We start from the raw sequence: 20,925 nt of genomic DNA on the forward strand, positions 1-20,925 counted from the left end.
CGTGTCCTTCAGCAGTTCGAATTCGTGTTTCATTGCACGGCGTAATCACTTTCCTGAGATCTTTTGCTAGCCTCCCGCTGATAATCGAATAGTCTGCATCAGTGTCTATCAAAGGATTGACCTGAATACCGTCAACCAGCACAGGTATGTCAAGTGACACGCGGTCACTGGATTCAGATGTGGATTTCGGCGTTTCCTCGGTACTGCGATTATTCTCTGATTGAATGTCTTCCGTGTTGCGTGCAAGCGTCGATGGGAGGTCTTCCGCACTTTGAGTCCCAGCGACCTTGCCCCGAAGGCCACTGCCTTCAGTTTTCCCGACGAGGGCTTGGAGAGCGTTCCCGTGCCGTCACCTCGAAACGTGACCTAGTGGCTGCGGGTCTCCTCGGAGATGGTGACCGCCATTGCCGTCGTGTAAAGGATGCACGCTGTTGCGCGAGATACTCTTCGATATTCCTCGGCCTTTGACCAATTTGGGGACGAGGTGAATCGACAGAAAATCCACGCAGGCCAAGTTGCCGGTATGGGCATTCGCGGTAAATGTGACCAGCCTCACCGCAATAATAGCAGAGGGGTCGTCTGTCCGGCGTACGCCAGAGATCAGACTTGCGCGTCGGTGCACGGCGACCATCAATGTCCAAACCAGCGTGCGCCGACTGATTCGCGACTGACGGCATCATTGTCTGGATCGTGACGTATGGCACTGTCTGAATCGAAACGTGCGGCAATGGCTGGGTCGGGACTCCTTGACCAGAACGAGGCGTGACAGATCGCAAGGCTTCCGCGTACGTATGACGGCGACTGTCAGTAGACACAGGAGCCGTTTCCGAATCAACCGACATCGGCGGAAAACGATGGGTGTGCAACACCTGTTGGACCTCGTCACGGACGACACTGGTGATAGAACCAACATCGATTTGCCTTGTCCCGTACATCTTTTCCATTTCTTCCCGGACCACAGATCGGATGATCTCGCGAATCCATTCGGGGCTCTTGCTCCCAGGGGTGGCAAAAATTTCGAAAGTTGAGGCAGCATTCACTTGACGGTCAAACAGGGCAGACCGTTAGTGCAGTACTTGCTCCATTGTTGCCGCTTCAGTAAGGAACTCAGCAACACTCTTGGGGGGACTACGCACCAAACCAGCAAAAAGTTGTTCCTTCACACCACGCGTGAGGTGGCGCAAGTTTTTTCTTCTGCCATAGCAGGATCCGCTCGCTTGAAAAGCCGTGTAATGTCCTCAACGTAAGCCGAGACGGTCTCGTTTGACATCTGGATGCGAGATTGTAGTGCACGCTCCGCCCGTTCACGGCGGTCGGGACTCCTGTAGGTCTCCAGAAGGCGACGCTGGAACTCGCGCCAAGATGTTAGAACATCATCCCTGTTCAAAAACCACGTCTTGGCACCGTCCTTTAAGCAAGTGTACACGTTCCGGAGCTTCACGGCATCATCCCAGTAATATTTATGCTGCTCTCCATGAAAGGGGCTAGGCATCAGCGGGTTCTGGACGGTGCAGTAGATCGGCGTAGAAGGTGTCGGAGCTTGCACGGTGTCTTGTGTCGAAGTCATAGTCGCTGCGTCAGTGGTTGGTGTCTCAGGTGGTAGGCCTCGTTGGCGGCGGCTTACTTTGTGAACAGGAGTGTCCGCGGGTGCAGGGCTTGTGTTCCGGCAGCTGGGTGGGGTCTTGGGCATCGGGTGGATCGTGAGACGTTGTACCCAGCACCTCCACCAGTCTTGTCACGTTTCTTAAGACAAACTTGGTTTAATGGGTTCGTTGAGTCGACTAGCCAAGCAGCAGCTCAGACAGATCGTCGTTGTCTTCTTTCACTCCTGGATCTCTACCAAGCATATCATGTGGCAATATATATATATATATATATATATATATATATATATATTAATATAATGAGATCTAAAATAACAGACAGTAATGCCAAGGAATGTACAGGGGAAGGTATTAGAACCAATTGAATGTAAATAAGAAAAAAGAAAAGTGGATGAATATATATATATATATATATATATATATATATATATATATATATATATATATATATATATGGAGAGAGAGAGAGAGATGAAAAGGTGAAGTAAAGAGGGGTCGACCTAGTGATGGTAACTGGTTTGCACACGCTTGGGGGAAGAAAGATTGTAAGGCCGACAGAGGACGATATATAATAATGGGTGCAAAAGAAAAAAATTGGGAGACCCTTAAGCTTCACTTTTAAGAGATGAATGCAATAGCGAAATTCATCCACTAGTGCACACTTCAACCACTAAGTGCATACTTATTGATATGTTTTGTTATATACACACGCACGCACACAAACACGCACACAGTAGATCGGACCAGCGCGCGCTATTATCGCCGAATGGGCTCGTTTTCGTCATGACACCTGTCGAACAAAATGCGTTAAAGAGGCCCTTATGCACTTTTTAAGTAACCATGGAATGAATTCGATAGAAGAGCTTATTGCCTCGCGAATTCAACGCCGCAAAAATTTCAAGAATCCGTCCAGTGCGAGTGGAGTTACAAAGGTTTGTTGCATGCTGCAATTGAGTTATCCCTTCTCTCGTCCAGATGAAAGCGCTGGAAGGTAACTAGGGAGGAGTGGCAGAGCAAAGAAACTAGCGCGCTTCGTGACCTTGAGCACTTTTTTTTTGCTTCGAAGGCGCGGCTTTGTCAGTGTGATGGCACGCGCACGCATGGACAAGTAGCGGCCTCCCGTGGCAATCTCGGTAACTCGATTTTTCAGTTACAGACGCACAGACGCTTTTTCGCTCCTAATCAACGGGGCCGACGCCGGCGGCGGGTCTTCTGCGGCACGAGCTCTCTAACGCTATCGCGTTAAAATTAAGCCCGCTTCCAACTAGCAGTACCAAGTGAGGGGCAAAGGTGGAACTAGGCGGCCTCCTTTCTTTTTAGTTTTTTCGTTCTTTTTTCGCTTCTTTCTTCTCAGTCTTCTCCGTCGCCATGCTTACTTTGTTTTTATTTCAGTTTGATTGCTTTATTTGTCAATTTATTTTTTTGTCTTGGTGTTTCTATTTTTTTCCTTCCTATTCCTGCTTTTTATTTGTCTTTCCCTGCCTATTTATTTATCTCTTTTTCACTCTTTCTCAACCTTTCCTTATTCGTTTTTCATTTATTCTGTCTATGCTATTCCACACTCTCACTGGTACACCTTTTCCTCCGCCTCACTATCATCGTCATTTATCAATCTCTGTTTAGTTTGTCACCCTCACTTTCTTTCAGTCTAGTTCTTGCTGTTTACAAATTTTCTCCTTCTTTCTTTCCTCTCTCGTGTTGTAACTTGCTTCATCCTGATCTCTATATTGTCACGGGGTCGTGACGTGGCCGAAGACAGGAGACTTCGTGTTGGGATTTAACTGTTTATTTGGGCGAACCTGTGCCCGGTAAAAGGAAAGTCCAATTACAGCAGCAGTCTCGCACAGATAGCAGTCTCGGACTGATAGCGGTGAACAGAGCGTCGGCCTTCGATCAACAACTACTGACAAGTGGCGAAGCGCGTTGGCATTTATACTCTTGCCATCGAATGTTCTAGCGTTATCGCTGGCGGTGGCGTAGGTTCCAGAACAATCTGTACCGTTCGCACAGTGGGCGTGATCTTATCGAAATGATCTACTACAGTCCGGAACCTTCTGGAAAACTGCAGGCGCGGTTTGCGCTGAGAATCGTGTGGTGTTTTGGGACGATAACGAAAACTTGAGAAATGAAACGTGGCATTGCCCCTTCTGAAAAAAGGCATCGTCCCGATGCTTTAACTAAAGATGAAGGTACAATAATAATGCAAGAAAGTACAATGAATAAATTACGATGAAACAGTAATACAAAAAAACACTGTTTCAGTTTGTTAACGCGCATGAAACGGCTTGAGGCGCGCCACATGCACGACTTCAGGTCGCGATCGGCGTCGTTGAGAGTTCGTGATGCCGTCGGGGACAACCTCGTAATCAAGTGGGCCGAGACGTCGAACCACCCTGTACGGTCCGAAGTAGCGTCGCAGAAGCTTTTCACTTAGTCCACGTCGGCGTATCGGCGTCCACACCCAAACACGTTCACGGGGCTGGTATCCCACGAAGCGTCGTCGAAGGTTGTAACGGTGGCTGTCTATCGTCTGTTGATTCTTGATACGGAGACGCGCAAGTTGTCGGGCTTCTTCGGCACGTTGAAGGTACTCGCTCACATCGAGGCTTTCTTCGTCGGTGACGTTGGGTAACATGGCATCGAGCGTCGTTGCCGGGCTCCTTCCGTAGACCAATTGGTATGGAGATATCTGCGTCGTCTCCTGCACCGCCGTGTTGTATGCGAAGGTCACATACGGAAGAATGGCGTCCCATGTCTTGTGTTCGACATCGACGTACATTGACAGCATGTCGGCGATCGTCTTGTTAAGCCGCTCGGTGAGGCCGTTGGTCTGTGGGTGGTACGCTGTCGTCCGGCGGTGGTTTGTTTGGCTGTATGCCAAGATCGCTTGAGTTAAGTCGGCAGTGAATGCCGTTCTTCTGTCGGTGATAAGGACCTCCGGAGCGCCGTGACGTAGGACGATATTTTCGACGAAGAACTTAGCTACCTCGGATGCATTGCCTTTTGGCAGGGCTTTTGTCTCGGCGTAGCGGGTGAGGTAGTCGGTAGCTACCACGATCCACTTGTTTCCGAAAGCCGACGTCGGGAACGGCCCTAGTAGGTCCATACCAATCTGCTGAAAGGTCGACAAGGTGGATCAATTCGCTGCAGAAGTCCCGCTGGCCTTGTCGGCGGTGTCTTGCGTCGCTGACAGTCCCGGCATGTCCTCACATAACTAGTGACGTCGGTGGTAAGACGTGGCCAGAAGTACCTTTCTTGTATCCTCGCGAGCGTGCGAGAAACACCGAGGTGCCCTGCCGTCGGATCGTCGTGTAGGGCCGGCAGGAGTTGTGGTCGCAGAGCTGAAGGCACCACAAGGAGGTACTTAGCTCGAAGCGGTGAAAAGTTTTTCTTTTGTAGAAGACCGTTTCGTAGGAAGAACGACGCAAGTGCGCGCTTGAATACCTTCAGGACTTCGGCGGTCCTGCCTTCGAGGTATTCTATTAGGGCCTTAAGTTCCGGGTCGGCCCGCTGTCGTTCAGCGAAGTCGTCTGTAGTTATCGTTCCCAAGAAGTAGTCGTCATCCGGGTCGTCAGGTAGCGGTTGGTCGACAGGCGCACGAGAGAGACAGTCGGCGTCGGAGTGTTTTTTGCCGGACTTGTAAATGACAGTAATGTCATATTCTTGAAGTCTCAGGCTCCATCGTGCAAGGCGACCTGAAGGGTCCTTCAAGGTGGCTAGCCAACACAAGGCGTGGTGGTCGCTCACAACTTTAAAGGGCCTGCCTTAGAGGTAGGGGCGAAATTTCGACGTAGCCCAGATGATGGCGAGGCACTCCTTTTCTGTTGTGGAATAATTTGCTTCTGCTTTGGATAGCGATCGGCTGGCGTAACCAATAACCCTTTCAAGTCCGTCAGCCCTCTGCACAAGAACGGTGCCAAGACCTAAGCTGCTTGCGTCAGTATGTATTTCTGTCTCAGCGAATTCGTCGAAATGGGCAAGTAACGGAGGCGTCTGGAGGCGATGTTTAAGCTCCTGGAAAGCGTGTTCCTGTGGCGTTTCCCACTTGAATTCCACGTCGGCCTTGGTAAGGTTAGTGAGAGGATCGGTGATGTGGGCGAAGTTTTTCACGAACCGCCTATATTAGGCACACAGGCCCAGAAATCGGCGCACGGCCTTCTTGACAGTGGGCGGCGGGAAGTTGGCGATGGCGGCTGTTTTCAGCGGATTGGGACGAACTCCAGACTTGCTGATAACGTGCCCCAGAAACAAGAGCTCCTCATACGCAAATCTGCACTTTTCTGGCTTCAGTGTGAGTCCGGACGTCTTGATGGCTTGAAGTACAGCTTCAAGGCGCCGACGATGCTCGTCGAAACTCGAGGAAAACACGACGACGTCGTCCAAGTACACAAGGCAAGTCTGCCACTTCAATCCTGCCAGTACTGTATCCATAACGCGTTGAAAAGTTGCAGGCGCTGAGCAAAGGCCGGAGGGCATCACCTTAAACTCGAAGAGGCCGTCCGGTGTTATAAACGCCGTCTTCTCTCGGTCTCTTTCGTCGACTTCTATTTGCCAATAGCCAGTCTTGAGGTCCATTGACGAAAAGTACTTGGCGTTATGGAGCCGATCAAGTGCGTCGTCTATTCGTGGGAGAGGATACACGTCCTTTCTTGTGATTTTGTTTAGGCGGCGATTATTGACGCAGAAACGTAGGGTCCCATCCTTTTTCTTCACTAACACCACGGGGGACGCCCATGGGCTCTTGGATGGCTGGATAATGTCTTCCCGCAGCATTTCATCAACTTGTCTCTTCATGGCCTCACGTTCTCGCGTCGAAACCCTGTGCGGACTCTGACGGAGTGGTCTGGCATTTTCTTCGGTTATGATGCGATGTTTCGTGATTGGGGTCTGCCGAATTTTCGATGACGACGAAAAGCAATCTTCGTATTGCAGGAGCAGGGCCTTGAGCTGTGCTTGCTTATCGTTCGGAAGTCTGGGATTGACGTCGAAAGCTATGGGAGTCGCTTGGTTCCTCTGAGCAGGTTTCGCAGAATCGGCGAGGGCGAAAGCACTGGTGGCTTCGACAATTTCTTCGATGTATGCGACCGTTGTTCCTTTGTTCACATGTTTGTACTCATTGCTGAAATTCGTGAGCATAACCGTTGCTTTGCCTCCCCGCAGCTCTGCAATTCCTCTTGCGAAGCAAATATTTCGGGGGACCAACAGATGCTGACTGCCTTCAACGACGCCTTCCAAGTCAGGTGATTTAGGAGCGCCGACTGAAATAATGACGCTTCAGCGAGGCGGAATGGTGACTTGTTCTTCCAGCACATTCAAGGCATGGTGTCCTGACGGCGTGCGCGGTGGTAGTGCTTCTTCTGTGGATAACGTTATCGACTTTGTTTATAGGTTGATGACAGCTCCGTGGAGGCATAAGAAGTCCATGCCAAGGATGACATCTCTCGAGCAACGCTGTAGGACTACGAAGTCTGTAGGATAAATACGGCCGTTAATGGTGACTCTCGCTGTGCAGATTCCTGCAGGCGTTACGAGATGACCTCCAGCTGTGCGGATTTCAGGGCCTTTCCAAGCTGTCCTAACTTTCTTTGACTCCACGGCGAACGACCCACTGATGACAGAATAGTCAGCTCCAGTATCGACGAGAGCAGTCACACTGTGGCCGTCGATAAGAACGTCGAGGTCGCTAGTTCGCCGTCTCGCATTACAGTTAGGGCGTGGCGTCGGGTAACGGCTGCGTCGGCTTGTTCCGCTGCTTCCATGTTGCGGCGTCAGGCCACCTTCGGTAAGTGAGCTTTCGCCGTCAGCGCTTTGCCTGGTTGGCGTTGTGTTCGGAAAGCTCCGTCGCGGCGTCGTCGTCATCGGAGGATCTTCGGTAGTTCGTCGCACAGCAACCGCCCCTCCACCGGTTGCTGCCCTTAGTTTCCCGGATACGGGCTAGGAGACCGGCCCCGCGTTGGGCCGGAGTACTGCCGGGGGTGCGGTGACATGCGGCGGCTGGGCGACGGCGAACGGGAAGGACTTCGTGGTCTCCATTGAGTTTCTGTCAGGTAGTCGGCGATGTCACGTGGCCGTTCCCCTGGCTGCGGACGTGGTGCATCGACGGCGAAGCCACGCAGTCCCATCTGTCGGTACTGGCTACGGCGGTAAGTGTGCCCGGACTCGCCGCAGTGGTAGCACAGTGGGCGGTGGTCAGGGGTGCGCCAGACGTCGGTTTTCCTCGGCGCACTGCGCTGGCCCGCTGGCGAACGGTAGGTCGTCGGTGGGGGTGGTGGCGGCGGTGGTGTCTGGCGACGGAAGTGCGACAGGGCGGCGTTTCGGCGTGGACGGGGAGGAGCGTTGTGGCGCACTGCAGCGGCGTAGCTTATAGTTTCTGGCTCGGGCAGTGGTGTTTGGGGAATTCGAAGCGATTGCCGAACTTCTCGCACAATGTCGGCGATCGAATCCACTTGAGGTTGCGCCGAAGGCAACAGTTTGCGCAGCTCTTCCCGCACGATCGCTCGGATCGTTTCACGCAGGTTGTCGGAGTCACTGGCTTGAGCAGCAGCGCATTCTGGAGTCAGGTGACGATTATACTGTCTGGTGCGCATGTCCAGGGTTTTTTCGATGGTGGTCGCTTCGGCTACAAATTCTTGGACGGTTTTCGGTGGGTTTCTCATCAGTCCCGCAAACAGCTCCTGTTTGACCCCTCGCATGAGGAAACGAACTTTTTTCTCCTCAGGCATGTCTGGGTCAGCGTGACGGAATAGTCGGGTCATTTCTTCTGAGAAAATGGCGACATTTTCATTTGGTAGCTGAACCCGGGTCTCTAATAAAGCAGCGGCCCTCTCTTTGCGAGCGACGCTCGCGAACGTTTGCAGGAATGCGCCGCAGAAAACATCCCACGTTCAGAGCGTGGACTCCCGATTTTCGAGCCAGGTCCTTGCGGTGTCTTCTAAATAGAAGAACACACGACGCAGCTTTTCGTCATGGTCCCAGTGGTTGAGGGCGGCCACATGGTCGTATGTTTCTAGCCAGGACTCCGGGTCTTCGAACGATGACCCATGGAAAATTGGTGGTTCCCTGGGTTGATGCATGACCATCGTGGGCTGGAACGCTGCGGTTGTCATTGTCGCTGCAGTCGCGGTCATGGCCTTGGTCTTCCGCGCCTTGTCTTGCAGAAGCCCGTACTCCGGTGGTAGCCCTTGCTGTCGGCGGCTTGTTCGCTGCTCCTGGTTGGCGTCGGTATCTTCTCCGCGACGTGGGCTGGGTTCACGGCTTGACGGGGGCGTCCGGTACATGAACGAAGCAGCACCTCCACCAGATGTCACGGGGTCGTGACGTGGCCGAAGACAGGAGACTTCGTGTTGGGATTTAACTGTTTAATTGGGCGAACCTGTGCCCGGTAAAAGGAAAGTCCAATTACAGCAGCAGTCTCGCACAGATAGCAGTCTCGGACTGATAGCGGCGAACAGAGCGTCGGCCTTCGATCAACAACTACTGACAAGTGGCGAAGCGCGTCGGCATTTATACTCTTGCCATCGAATGTTCTAGCGTTATCGCTGGCGGTGGCGTAGGTTCCAGAACAATCTGTACCGTTCGCACAGTGGGCGTGATCTTATCGAAATGATCTACTACAGTCCGGCACCTTCTGGAAAACTGCAGGCGCGGTTTGCGCTGAGAATCGTGTGGTGTTTTGGGACGATAACGAAAACTTGGGAAATGGAACGTGGCAATATATACCTCTCGCTCCTAATTCTCTCTCTTTCTCACTTTTTAGCTGCCAATTCTTTCTGTTCTCACATTTCTTTTACTCTATTTCTCAATATTTCTATACTAAAGTTTACTTTCTTACCTACTTCTTTCCTCCTTTACCTTCACTTCTCTCTTTTCACGCTCACTTCCCTTTTAATCAAGATTATGCTAGTGTGCTTAGAGAACAGAGCAGTTACATCACTGGACTTTGGATCGTGATAACGTGGATTACGATGCTGCCTGACCAAGAAATTTTTATATTTCTTTTCTTTTCCCTTTCCCTCTCTCTCTCACTTTCTCTTTTTGTAGTCGTTCTCTTGCCCATCAAATAATTGTATCCAGCGCCGGAGAAATCTCCGCACATGTTGCGGGAGCGAAGCAGAAGATGAAGCAGACAACGACGATGAAGAAGAGGATGAGGATCGCGCGTGCCGATTGATGATGATGGTCCTTTCAGTTCACGACGTGGTAAACGTAGCGTGCTCAAAGAACTCCACACACAGAAAAGCACGCGTGTTACCTTAGCGAAGGGAGAGACCGTTAATTCACAAAAAGCCAGAGAGGTCAACCCTAAGCTACAGTTTGCTCTGCACGGCTACTGTATCCTGTGGGGGGGAATCCTGGGAGCGAAGGAAATATGAATGACAATGGAAAGGTAGGGAGATGAGAATGTAGTCCTATTACGCTGGGACAAATCTACAGACCTGCCTCCAGTCTGGTGGCTTGTAAGAATACTGCTACGCCTCCTATAACCATGTTTATGCTGTGGACGTCACGTGAAGGAGCTATAACAGTACATCATCAGTGGTCTTTTAAGATATCGTTCATTCTAAGAGATCAATTTTTGACGTTCTTGAGCGTACCCTAAACTGCGCAAAATATATGTTTGATTGTTTCTGGTAACGAACAGGGCCCACAATCAGGACTTGTGTCACTCCAGTCGATGAAGTGGCCATTACGTATCGTGTATGGCCCTACGAGACAAATGCGGTGATACAAGCATGCGATGCGTCCGCGCTTCAGCTTGTGCGGCATACAGAACTTCTTTTCTGGGTCACGTTTGTGCAGCCGCTGGTATCGGCATTCAGGTTTGTTCCAGTGCGATAATGTGAAGCTGCGAATGGCACCTCGAAGAGAGGCGTTATTGCCTATTTGAGAAAAGGTATTGGAAAACATTGGGCCGTTTTTTAAAGTTCTTTTAGCATCAGCGTCCGCCTCTTCATTCCCCATTACGCCACAGTACGTATTTAATACAATGCTGCCAGATGTCCATTTTTTGTAGCATTGCCAAGAATCTCCGCGATTCCCATGATACGGGCCTTGTCTCATGACGCAATCGATAATGTGGAGAGCAGCTTTGGTGTCTGCTTAGCGAACGGTATACAGTGAACATACTATAAGCACGCATGCGTGGTAGGCTCATACCTCAGCGTTATGAGGAACCAAGGTATATGACAGCACTGTTGATATAGCTATAGTAGTGTACAACTTTAAAAGACAGGAGAGGCCCCACCGAGATACCCGAAACGCAGCAGCCAATTTACTCGACGACTAAAAAAATAGTCCCGCTCAAAAAACAGAGACTGCTTCTAAAACGCGTATTTGTCGGTACAAATAAGAACTGTGTATCGAAACAAGCGCTTTGGTAAAACTTTAATGATAGAAATGCTACTGCACATGCCGGATCGCACATGCCGAAAAGCAACGTCCCTCACACATCATGTTCGATTTGAGAAGTGCACATAGAAACACATTTCAGTGCGGGCATATCTGAATAGAAACACTATTGTTTCCTGATTATCGTTGGTGAGCTGAAAACGCTCATTCGGGCAGCTAGACGCTCAGCTATCTTATCACACTGCTGCCAACGATCGGTCATTTGCGCGCTGAGTTGGAAACAGCGAAGGCAGCATGTTCTCCGTCGGCAGGGTCACCGGCCGTCCGGCTCATGACGTCACTTGAAGTTCGCGCCTATTGGTAGAGGCTCACGTGCATCCACCTTTGAGGGGAAAATGCCGCTGCCTTCTAAAGTTGTATACCACGGAGGAAGGAAAAGGTAAGGAGAGGCCCTGACGTCACTCGTTGTGAAGCCGCGATGAAGCCGGAAGTCGGCCATATTGAGTAGGCAAATTCTCCTCTCTTGTTTACATATGAATGCGAAGCAGAAGGTGCGACTCCCTCTCCGGCTCGGAAAGCACGTGGGCTGCGCAGCGCGTGTGTCGTGACGATCCGAAACTAATGAAACTGGGCTCATCACCCAGAGCCAGCGGGACACCTTCAGCGAAATCGCTTCGTCCGAGTAATAACAAAGAGTAACAGCTCGCTGACAACGAAGCAACTACGAGAGAACGCGCGCTAGATGCACTGACAACGGCGAGTGCTTTCACGTCATCAATTCAGCAACTGTACAGACAACACGATCGGTCGTGCGCCTTCTACGGTTGCATTCCGCCACGCGACTGACGCAGCGTCCTGCCACTGTGTCCGTGTTCCGCGTGAAACTCACCTGCGTCAGCATTCTGCGACCGTGGTGACTTTGAGCACGGTGCTAGTGACAGCTGAACGTGGTTGCTGTTACGTTCAGATTACATGCAATGCTGGTGGAGAGTGTACCAAGCGGAACAGAAAAGGTGTTTTAATACGCACATGCAAGTTGTTACTGTACACACACAACACGAAACTACGTATGTGCACATGGTCCTCACGGCGTCTTGTTGGGCTCAACAGCGTCATCCGTTGTCACAAGCAGGAGCACTGCTCAACCGTCACTGACCTGCAAGGCGTTCGTCGTCATTCAGCTTCGCCATGGTGCCCAACGCCATTTCGCTGAACACTAACTGCTTCATCCGCGTCATCCGCCGCACGACACATGGATATGCACTTGTACGCACTGTTGAAACCCCGTGATGGACAAAGAGATTTATAAACGTTGCTAAGAGTAATGTAACAGCCAAACGAACACTGCGTAACCAATAACGCGGCGCAGAGCACAGATATTGTCCGCCACGGCTCAGCACGAGACCTGGGGAGGCACACATTCCGCCGCCAGCCGCGGCCGCTCACTGCTAGACCAGCTTCACTGCGCAACACGTAACCATAGCAACGCCGCCATTGTGCCTGGTGAATATGGCCGCCATGATGTCATTTCCGCCACATTTGTTACGCCCTGTGCCGGCTGGGCATGCCCTCTCCTTACCTTTTTCCTTCCTCCGTGTTGTATACTGACTAAAGAATTCAGGAAAGCACGTCACTTCCTCCGCCATAGTCTAAGAAGATGTCAGTATTATTCTGGCGCAAGGACAACGTGGCGCCTCGACCACGGCGTTCATATCACAAGGAAACGTAACGTTTACTTACCCATACACACGACCATATTTTGAGTAGGCCTGAGTAACTACGTCATTCAGTGGCTGCAAGCAAGACACGATATGCATTTCATACACTTTAATCTTCCATCATTACGTGACGGAACAATTTACCAATGTTACCGAACTACTCCACATGAAATAATATTAGCTTCTAACTATCATTACGTATATTTAAAATAGAAAAAAAATTGCGCATGCCATTTTATATTCTAGAGCATATCTTGGCACACCTATAAACAAAGACCACAACCGAAATTTAAACTGACGCTGTATAGTAAACATGAATGTTTGCTTTTTGTGAAAACACTGTTTCTTTTAAAGCTAGCCTGTTCACTTGCACTGCAGCTTTGTTACTAATCATGCCACTTTAATGTGGTTTTCGTTCGTCTGTATTTTTGTTAATGATTTCCAGAGTATAACGTGATTTTTAACAAAATATTTAAGAAAAGTTAGCGTATAACGGCGCGTCGCAATTTTTTTATGTGACCACCAATCTACCTGGCATCGCCAACTACATATTGTAGCGACGATACATCACCGCCGCAAGTTGACGCGCGCGCTTCGCTGAACGTTTTACGGCTTATTAAATTTTTATACTTCCTCAATGTTTCGAGAAAACCACATTTCAAATCAGGTATTTAGCAAGAAAACAGTCCAGTGAAGTATGTCTGTCCAGAAAGAATCCTCTTGTATATAATAATTCACGACTGTTTGTTCATAGCACTAATAATCAAACGTGTGTGAACGTCCTCGAGTCTGTTTATCTTTGTTGGACACCTGATCATCATTTTATTTTATCATGTTTATTTTGAAGTGCTCTTGAGCTGTAAGTAGAATCATGTTAACTCTTGGAAACTGCCCTATACTGTATTTACCGCGTAAATACGAATACTATGGTTTGGTGCTAGCGAGTCCTTGATATTCTTAACAGTAACTTATCGCCTTTATTACTCAGTACAATACTGCAGGCAACTACCAAGGTGCTCATTAAAAAGAGTAACCTTGGCTGCTTTTTATTCTTGGCGTTATTTTTCAGGGGAAAGCTTGAATGAATGATCAGCCATAATTTTCGCAGAAGACCTAGTAATGTGATACTTAGTGTATTTTCTCATTCTCGACATCTGTATAGGTCCACCTACCTTGGTGTAGATGTCGTAGGCGAAGCGCATGTACTGCCAGAAAGTAAGATGTGCGATTCCTTTGCCATTCCAGAAAGTGAAAGTTCGCCGTACCCACCTGTAAAATTCAGCGAGGAAGGTGATAAGATACGTCAACTGTACGACACCGATACGGTGCGTTTTGTGCTGCTCTTTCAACGCCCAGCTTCACATACAGTGTGTGTAACAGCTAACTCACAGTCAGAGTTCAAAAATGTGCTGACGTACTCAGTGACCATGCGACCAAATGCATGTTGCTGACTCCTGCACAGAATAAGGCATACTATTAAGAGCGAAGCTCTCTAATCCGCATGATGTCCATCCAGCTTCAATCCATCCGGGCGCCGTACACAGTTGAAGCGCAGGTGCAAAACATCTATGCCCAAAACCATCCATGGGGGGCATATATATGCCTAAAAAATCGACCATCCGTCGATCTCTATCCGCCCGTCCGTTTGTGTGTTCCTCTTACTAATAAGAAACTACAGCATAAATATTGTGGACCTTTGAAGTTAGCTTCGCTCTATAATCAGCATCCACTTCTTTGATATGCGTGCATTCATTGCTTAATCAAGCAAGAGTTTACCAACATTTTCTCTCGAGGCTGCTTAGGACACGTGAGCGAAATATTACAGCGTAGCGCGCAGCCTAAAATTGACGACAAATTCTCAAAGTCAGCTGAAAATTTATTTCCCTTCTCTCGACAAGTGACGCCACAAGCTCAACAATCGTTCGTGACAGCTAATATATCAGCCATCAACTGATTTGAACATGGCGCTCTCAGTCGTTACTGTGGCAGCCACGGGAGGCCGCGACTGGTCCACGCGTGCGTGCGCGATCGCAGTGAAAAGCTGCGTATAAGGAGGGGGGTGGGGGGAGTGCTCGAAATTATGGGGCGCACGTGACGTATTTTTTCCCTGGGCTATCCCGTAACTGCTTAGCTTCCAACGCTTTCGTTGGTATGAGAGAAGAGATAAGGCGATTGCCGCGTCCCACAAAGCTTTACTTGTAAGTCCCCTAGATCTATCTAGGTGCATTCTAAGAGTTTTCACAGCGATGAATTTGTGAGGCATTAAGCTCTTTGGTGAATTGATTCTATGGCCCCTTGAAGAAGTGTTGCAGGGTCCTTTTAAGGGACACTACACCAATGCTGGGTTCATCCGCACGATGATCCTTAAGGAACACTGCAATCGTGGCGCGCATAAGCACGCAATGGTGGGCATGAAATGTGGTATTTTCCCTATTTCGTTGGTCAAGTAATAAGCAGGAAAATACAACAGCGTCATAGATGGAATGTTAGACGCTGTCCAATCAGAGGCCTTGTAAGGTGGCCTACAACTTCCTCGTTGAAATGTTTCCCCGATCGGGCTTCGTTGCTTCAAAGGCTAATTAATTATATTGTCACGGGGTCTGACGTGGCCGAAGACAGGAGACTTCGTGTTGGGATTTAACTGTTTATTTGGGCGAACCTGTGCCTGGTAAACGGAAAGTCCAATTACAGCAGCAGTCTTGCACAGATAGCAGTCTCGGACTGATAGCGGCGAACGCAGCGTCGGCCTTCGATCAACAACTGACAAGCGGCGAAGCGCGTCGGCATTTATACCCTTGCCGTCGAATGTTCTAGCGTTATCGCTGGCGGTGGCGTAGGTTCCAGAACAATCTGTACCGTTCGCACAGTGGGCGTGATCTTATCGAAATGATCTACTACAGTCCGGAACCTTCTCGAAAACTGCAGGCGCGGTTTGCGCTGGGAGTCATGTGGTGTTTTGGGGCGATAACAAAAACTTGGGAAATGGAACGTGGCAATATCTTGCCTAATTGAGAAATTAGAAAGATCACAAACAATTGTGTGATTGTCCGCAACAGAAATCTGGTCGCGTCATCACAGAGTACTTAGGGATTTATTTAAACTGTGGTTTAGAGTTGGATGCGGCACTTTGAATATTGTCACAGTAATGCCAGCAAATATGTATGTCCTATAGTCAGAATCGCATCGGCAGATCTGTCAGTGCCACATCGTGGAGTAATAAATTAAATAAATAAATAAATAAATACCTTCTCGCGACGAAATTACAAGGGTGTCAAGCGCGGCGAAAGTAATGGTTTGTTTTGTAGAGAGCTATGGTTAGGCGAAAATATTCGTCCGTCTTTTGCGCGAAAGATTTACTAGCAAGCATGGGGTCACAGAAATTAGGCGAATTCCCCTAGTCACCCCTGGTCCACTGAAATATAAGGGAACACGTGGGCGGCTAACGCAAACACAGATTTCTGAACAGGCATAAACAATACTTAATAAATACTTTATTCAATCACTAATAATTATTCCCGTGATATAAGAACTGGCGATGCGAGCTTCAGCTTCTCATGGTTAACCATCTGTACGGATGGCTCGGGTGGGTATGTCTGAGTAGTAGCTTGCTGATTCCCTTGAAGTTCTTTCTGCAGTTGTCCGCTTTATAGATACTTCACCACAAGTGAAACATGCAGGCAAAACTACCCTTCCTCCCCTTCCTCTCCCGGTCCAGCGTTTTCAAGAGGCAAGCATCAACAAAACTCGTGTAGCGAAGTAGAAGAGTTCAATTCCTATGCCTTCAAAAATGTTCAATTTTGCATGTATATGCGCACCAGCACATGTACAAACGCACGCTACAACTATACATCAAATATGCTTGGACCTTCTCCCCCTACACTAAAGTGTTTTTTTTTTCAAGCTACGCCCCTCATCGATGACATGGTTAATTAGCACGAAGGTCGAAAACGTAAGAAAACACACACACACAGCGACACTCTCGTGCAGACTAGTTATTTAATACTTGTACTCTAGACGCGCACTATGAGCAGAAAAAAACAGCAATACCACCGACAAGGGTGCAGACTAACAATTCATTATTTCATGAAGCGAGAAGCCAATATATAGCAAGCATGTCAAAAATGCTATCTGGTTCACTGATTCAGAAATAAACATTTGGTATTCAAAATTTCCTGCATCTTTTTGTGCTGCACAACCATCTAAAAACCGAAGACGCACAAACAGGTCGCGACTGCTGAGCTTCCTGTGTTGGCATGTTTTCTGACGTGTGAGTTTTTTGTGCCGGCTAACTTTGCAATGATGTCGCATTCACTTGCCCATACCAAAGCGCTGTTTAATCAACAATTCAGGATGTGTGCTGTTGCCGCCATATTCCTAAAATGGATGGCGTAAGAGAGCCAGACTAAGCAATTATCCTATCTAAACAAACGCTTGGTGTCCTAAATACGCAAATGTCAGGGAGATTACATTATGGTGCCCTTTCGAAGGGCACCGTAACAGGGGTCAAATATTATTGGAACAGAACCGTGCTGTTTTCCAAATGGCTATGTTTACCTCCTGAAGTTTTCTTCAAACAGGCATTCTTCTCAAAATATTTTACATCCACCGTGGCCGCAACCCACCGGGGGGTGCGCAGTTATGGTTTTCCACTACTCACCAGAAGGTCGCCGTATCGAAACCCGATGAAGGCCATATGCTAGAAGCCCATGTGTGTAGATTAAGGCACACGTTAAAGAGCTCCGGAAGGTTTAAAAGTCCGGAGCCCAGCAATGGGGTCTCTAATGATCATCTCGTGGTTTTATTATTAACATTTATCACCTGCTCCGCCACCCCGCTCATTTCTGAACTTGAAGTGAAAGGTGTCGTTATTAAATACGACCCCGTGAGTAGTCGTTTACGTAATGAACGTTATATAAGAAAAATTGTACCTACCAAAGGACGCCCGTCAGTAAGAGCACGAAAATTGCGACGAACATGACCAACATTGGTGCGTGTTCCTCTGAAATCTCTGGGCACAGAACAATCAGAAGAATTTCTCGTTCAGGTGGGCGTCGTTTTGGTCGTGTCTCACACAATGAAGCCAAGTCCGCGTGAACGCAGACGTCAAAACGATCGCACTTTGGAAGCTTCACTCCTTCTAGGTTCGTCGGGGCGTTGCGCCGTTGGCAGTGGGTTCTAAGTAAAACGACAAAAGACGGCGTTACGTTCGCGGAGGGGCAACTGATTGACGCCCGCGACTCTCCCTCCACAATAATCGGTGCCGAGACGATTGCGCAGTGCGCCCTTCGCGGGGTATTAAGAGCGTTAGCGCAACTCGGGAAGTGAGAGACAGGCAGGGGGAGAGGATAAAGAACATAAGGGAACGTCAGGTTATGGTCTCGAAGCCTTGTCATAGCAGGCTTCGAGACCATAACCTGACGGAGTGAAGACAATGAAGTTTTAAATTGATGAATTACACTCCCAGAAGTAGAATGTTTGTAATTTCGCCATCATGTCATATTAATAGGGAAGAAATCAAGGCCAAAATTTACCTGTAGGTATCGTGCTGAAATCACCATGCGATACGTCACGAATTTCAAAGCTCATTTTTTTGGATTTTGGCCATAGTGGTGCAACGAAATTTCTTGATGTCGAAAAATGTCATGACTTCCGGTGCGAGAATTTCAAGGTTGTGTCGCGAACCTTATTTTCATTTTTTCGCGTTCTCTAGCGGCAAGCGTGAGGACTTTGGAAGTGTTAGTCATTTAATGATATTAGCGAAACTATTTCTTTTGCTCTTTAGTATCCCTTTCAGAGAGAAATGGGTTCCAGTCGCGTGATGGGAGAGTAAAATTAGCAGGTTTGGTCAACCTTCGATTAGACATGCTGCTGGAGCCCATTGATGTATCCCCCTCCACCCCTCTTTTCAACAGTAATCGTGTGCTATTATGCTCCATACCAAATCAAGCCCAACACTCCCCCTTACCTGCTAAAGAGGCACCACGCACGTGAGTTCCGCAGAGTGCCAGGGGCAGTGTCAAAGAAGTTGTCTGGGCGCGGCTAGTGAAATCCCATAATGCTCCCTCGCTTTTTTTTTCTTTTATGGAGATGGGCATGTGAGTGGAGAGAGATACAACAATTGGGCTGATACAGCTACATTAGCTTCATCGAAATAGTGTCCTATCTATCTGACCGAGTTGCGGATATTTATCGCGCTTAGTGTGCCATTATGCCTTTCGGAGGCGATGTCGCACCTCTTCAAAACGAACGTAGCTGCAAGCACAGCGGAGAACCTACAGCTCGCCGTGCACCCTTCATTTGATCTGGGAACAGGTGAAGGCAAGCTGGTCCGTGCGTGTAGATAGCCACACCAATTGAAAAACAGAAATGGACCTAAAGAAACCAAGAGAAAAATAAAACGAGTGCTTGGGTGATATCAAACCACATAGCTGAGACGATGGGTAAGATAACAGAGTTTTCTACATAATGAAAAGAACAACGCCTGGCGAAAACGTGGCACAGCCACAGCTAAAGGTGGAAGAAAAGCATGTCTAGAACCCGTTGTAATCTCATTTAGGTATACTATAGTACAAGTATGCTTGCAAGGTACCCACTATGCCATAACTTTTTTTTTTCTAGTAGTGGAGCATCTACTACGCTGTTATTCATTATTCTACGGAGAAGCGAGTTAACAACTACGCATTTGCAAGGCATTGTGTATTTTGTTGACGTGGTGGCTGATGGTGATGAAGCATTATGGATTAACCCTTTAAAATGAATTGAAAGCACTAAATGACCTCATGGTTACGCAATTTGTAGTTTCTTAAGCCTGGTTACACAATTCACGTTGTGTGACACCTGGTAGTGATTTCACTGTTCTACCAAACTATACTACGCATGTTAACGTGGTTTCTTCCGGCATAACGCCTGTATAGGATCTTCTTGTGGAGGAGTTTCGATCCCCCGCATGGCACTGTGATAGAATACTGGGCTGCCACGAAGAGCACCCAAACTTTGAGCCGTGATATTACGGATTTTTTTCACTAACATCGTTTTATTTTATTGCGCGCGATAGCGGCTATGAACACCGGCAGTGGCATGCTACTACGGCGCCAAAACGGCCCTTGCTGTGATCTCATACATCTCTCACTGTAAAAAAAAATGTATGCGGTCGCACTCAGCGTGCAAGCTGCAGGAAGTGCGCAGCAGTGATTCGCTTGCTCATCAGCAAGGCTTTCGTTCAAAATGTACAGCCTTCTCGAAGTTAATGACGAGAAAAAAAGCCTTCATTAGTGAAGGCTTTTTTTATTTTACAAATCGCACATTGGGCCACGCATGATCACGGTCATCGAAGAGTACAATGAGCGGTTAAATGCGTTTCGCAATGCGTTAATCACAGTGGTTGTTCTCAAACCACAGGCTGTCACAGACGTCACAGCCGAAGCCAAAGTGCTGTTGCAGAAGCTCGTGTGAAAGCGGCCGTTCGACACGGCAAATGCTCTACAGCAACCACCAGATTCACGCCACAACGCAGCGTTTTCGCAAGCGTTTGACATCGCGACCTGACTCGCAATGCAGCCAATGGCGCACGTGCTTGGGCACGACCCTACGAGCGACGTAACTCATCACTCAGTCAATGAAGACCACCCATGGCAGCGCTACCGGATGGTTTTTTTTGTTTCTCCTAGTCATGTACAGCTCTCGCTGTAAAAGACACAATTATTTTTCTTGGGTTTGTCTGCGAGCGGCTTGTCTAAAGGACCCTGCATCCAGGTCAGGTGGTCGACCTGGCTGCTGATCAAGGACACGCAGGTGGATGTTGCGAACCTCATGAAGACCGGGGTAGGTTCTCAAGAGGTGACGCGACTTTGCTCCTAAACACAAGCATAATAGGCGGGAAGGCCCTTAGAGTAAAGGTCTTTCCTTCCTCTGTAGTAGCAGCATCAGCAGTAGTAGTAGTTGTAGTAGTAGTAGTAGTAGTAGTAATAGCATGTTATGAATTGCTCAAAGTATGGCGTTGTGTGTTATGTCATTAGAAATAATATCACTAGATGGCGTTGGTGGCTTTTGTATAGCTGACGATTTCGTATAGTTGGATGAACGAACGGATGGACAGACAGACACAGAGACGGACAGACGGACGGATGGATGAACGCTTCGTCCCACACATCATGTACTCCGTGGATATGCTTTGAATTTTTTTGACAGGTATCTCCGGCAGGGTGAACTTGAACGTATAAACTACTTTTCAGCCATGTTTAATGGTCAGATTAAAA

At 48.5% G+C, this 20,925-nt stretch overlaps 1 protein-coding gene across 1 annotated transcript in view; it reads right to left on the reverse strand.

Moving 5' to 3' along the window:
- LOC119160032 (cytochrome P450 3A41) overlaps nt 1-17,897 on the reverse strand; it is a 59,607-nt gene extending 41,710 nt beyond the window's left edge. The window contains exons 1-3 of the mRNA XM_075889647.1: nt 17,603-17,897; nt 13,843-13,939; nt 12,693-12,745 (exon numbers count right to left, since the gene is read on the reverse strand). Coding sequence (XP_075745762.1) covers nt 12,693-12,745; nt 13,843-13,939; nt 17,603-17,655 — 203 coding nt within the window. The 5' untranslated portion in view covers nt 17,656-17,897. The remainder of the gene's footprint in view (nt 1-12,692; nt 12,746-13,842; nt 13,940-17,602) is intronic.
- Nucleotides 17,898-20,925: the final 3,028 nt, after the last annotated feature.

Source organism: Rhipicephalus microplus, chromosome 3, assembly GCF_043290135.1.
Source record: "Rhipicephalus microplus isolate Deutch F79 chromosome 3, USDA_Rmic, whole genome shotgun sequence".
Taxonomy (NCBI): domain Eukaryota; kingdom Metazoa; phylum Arthropoda; class Arachnida; order Ixodida; family Ixodidae; genus Rhipicephalus; species Rhipicephalus microplus.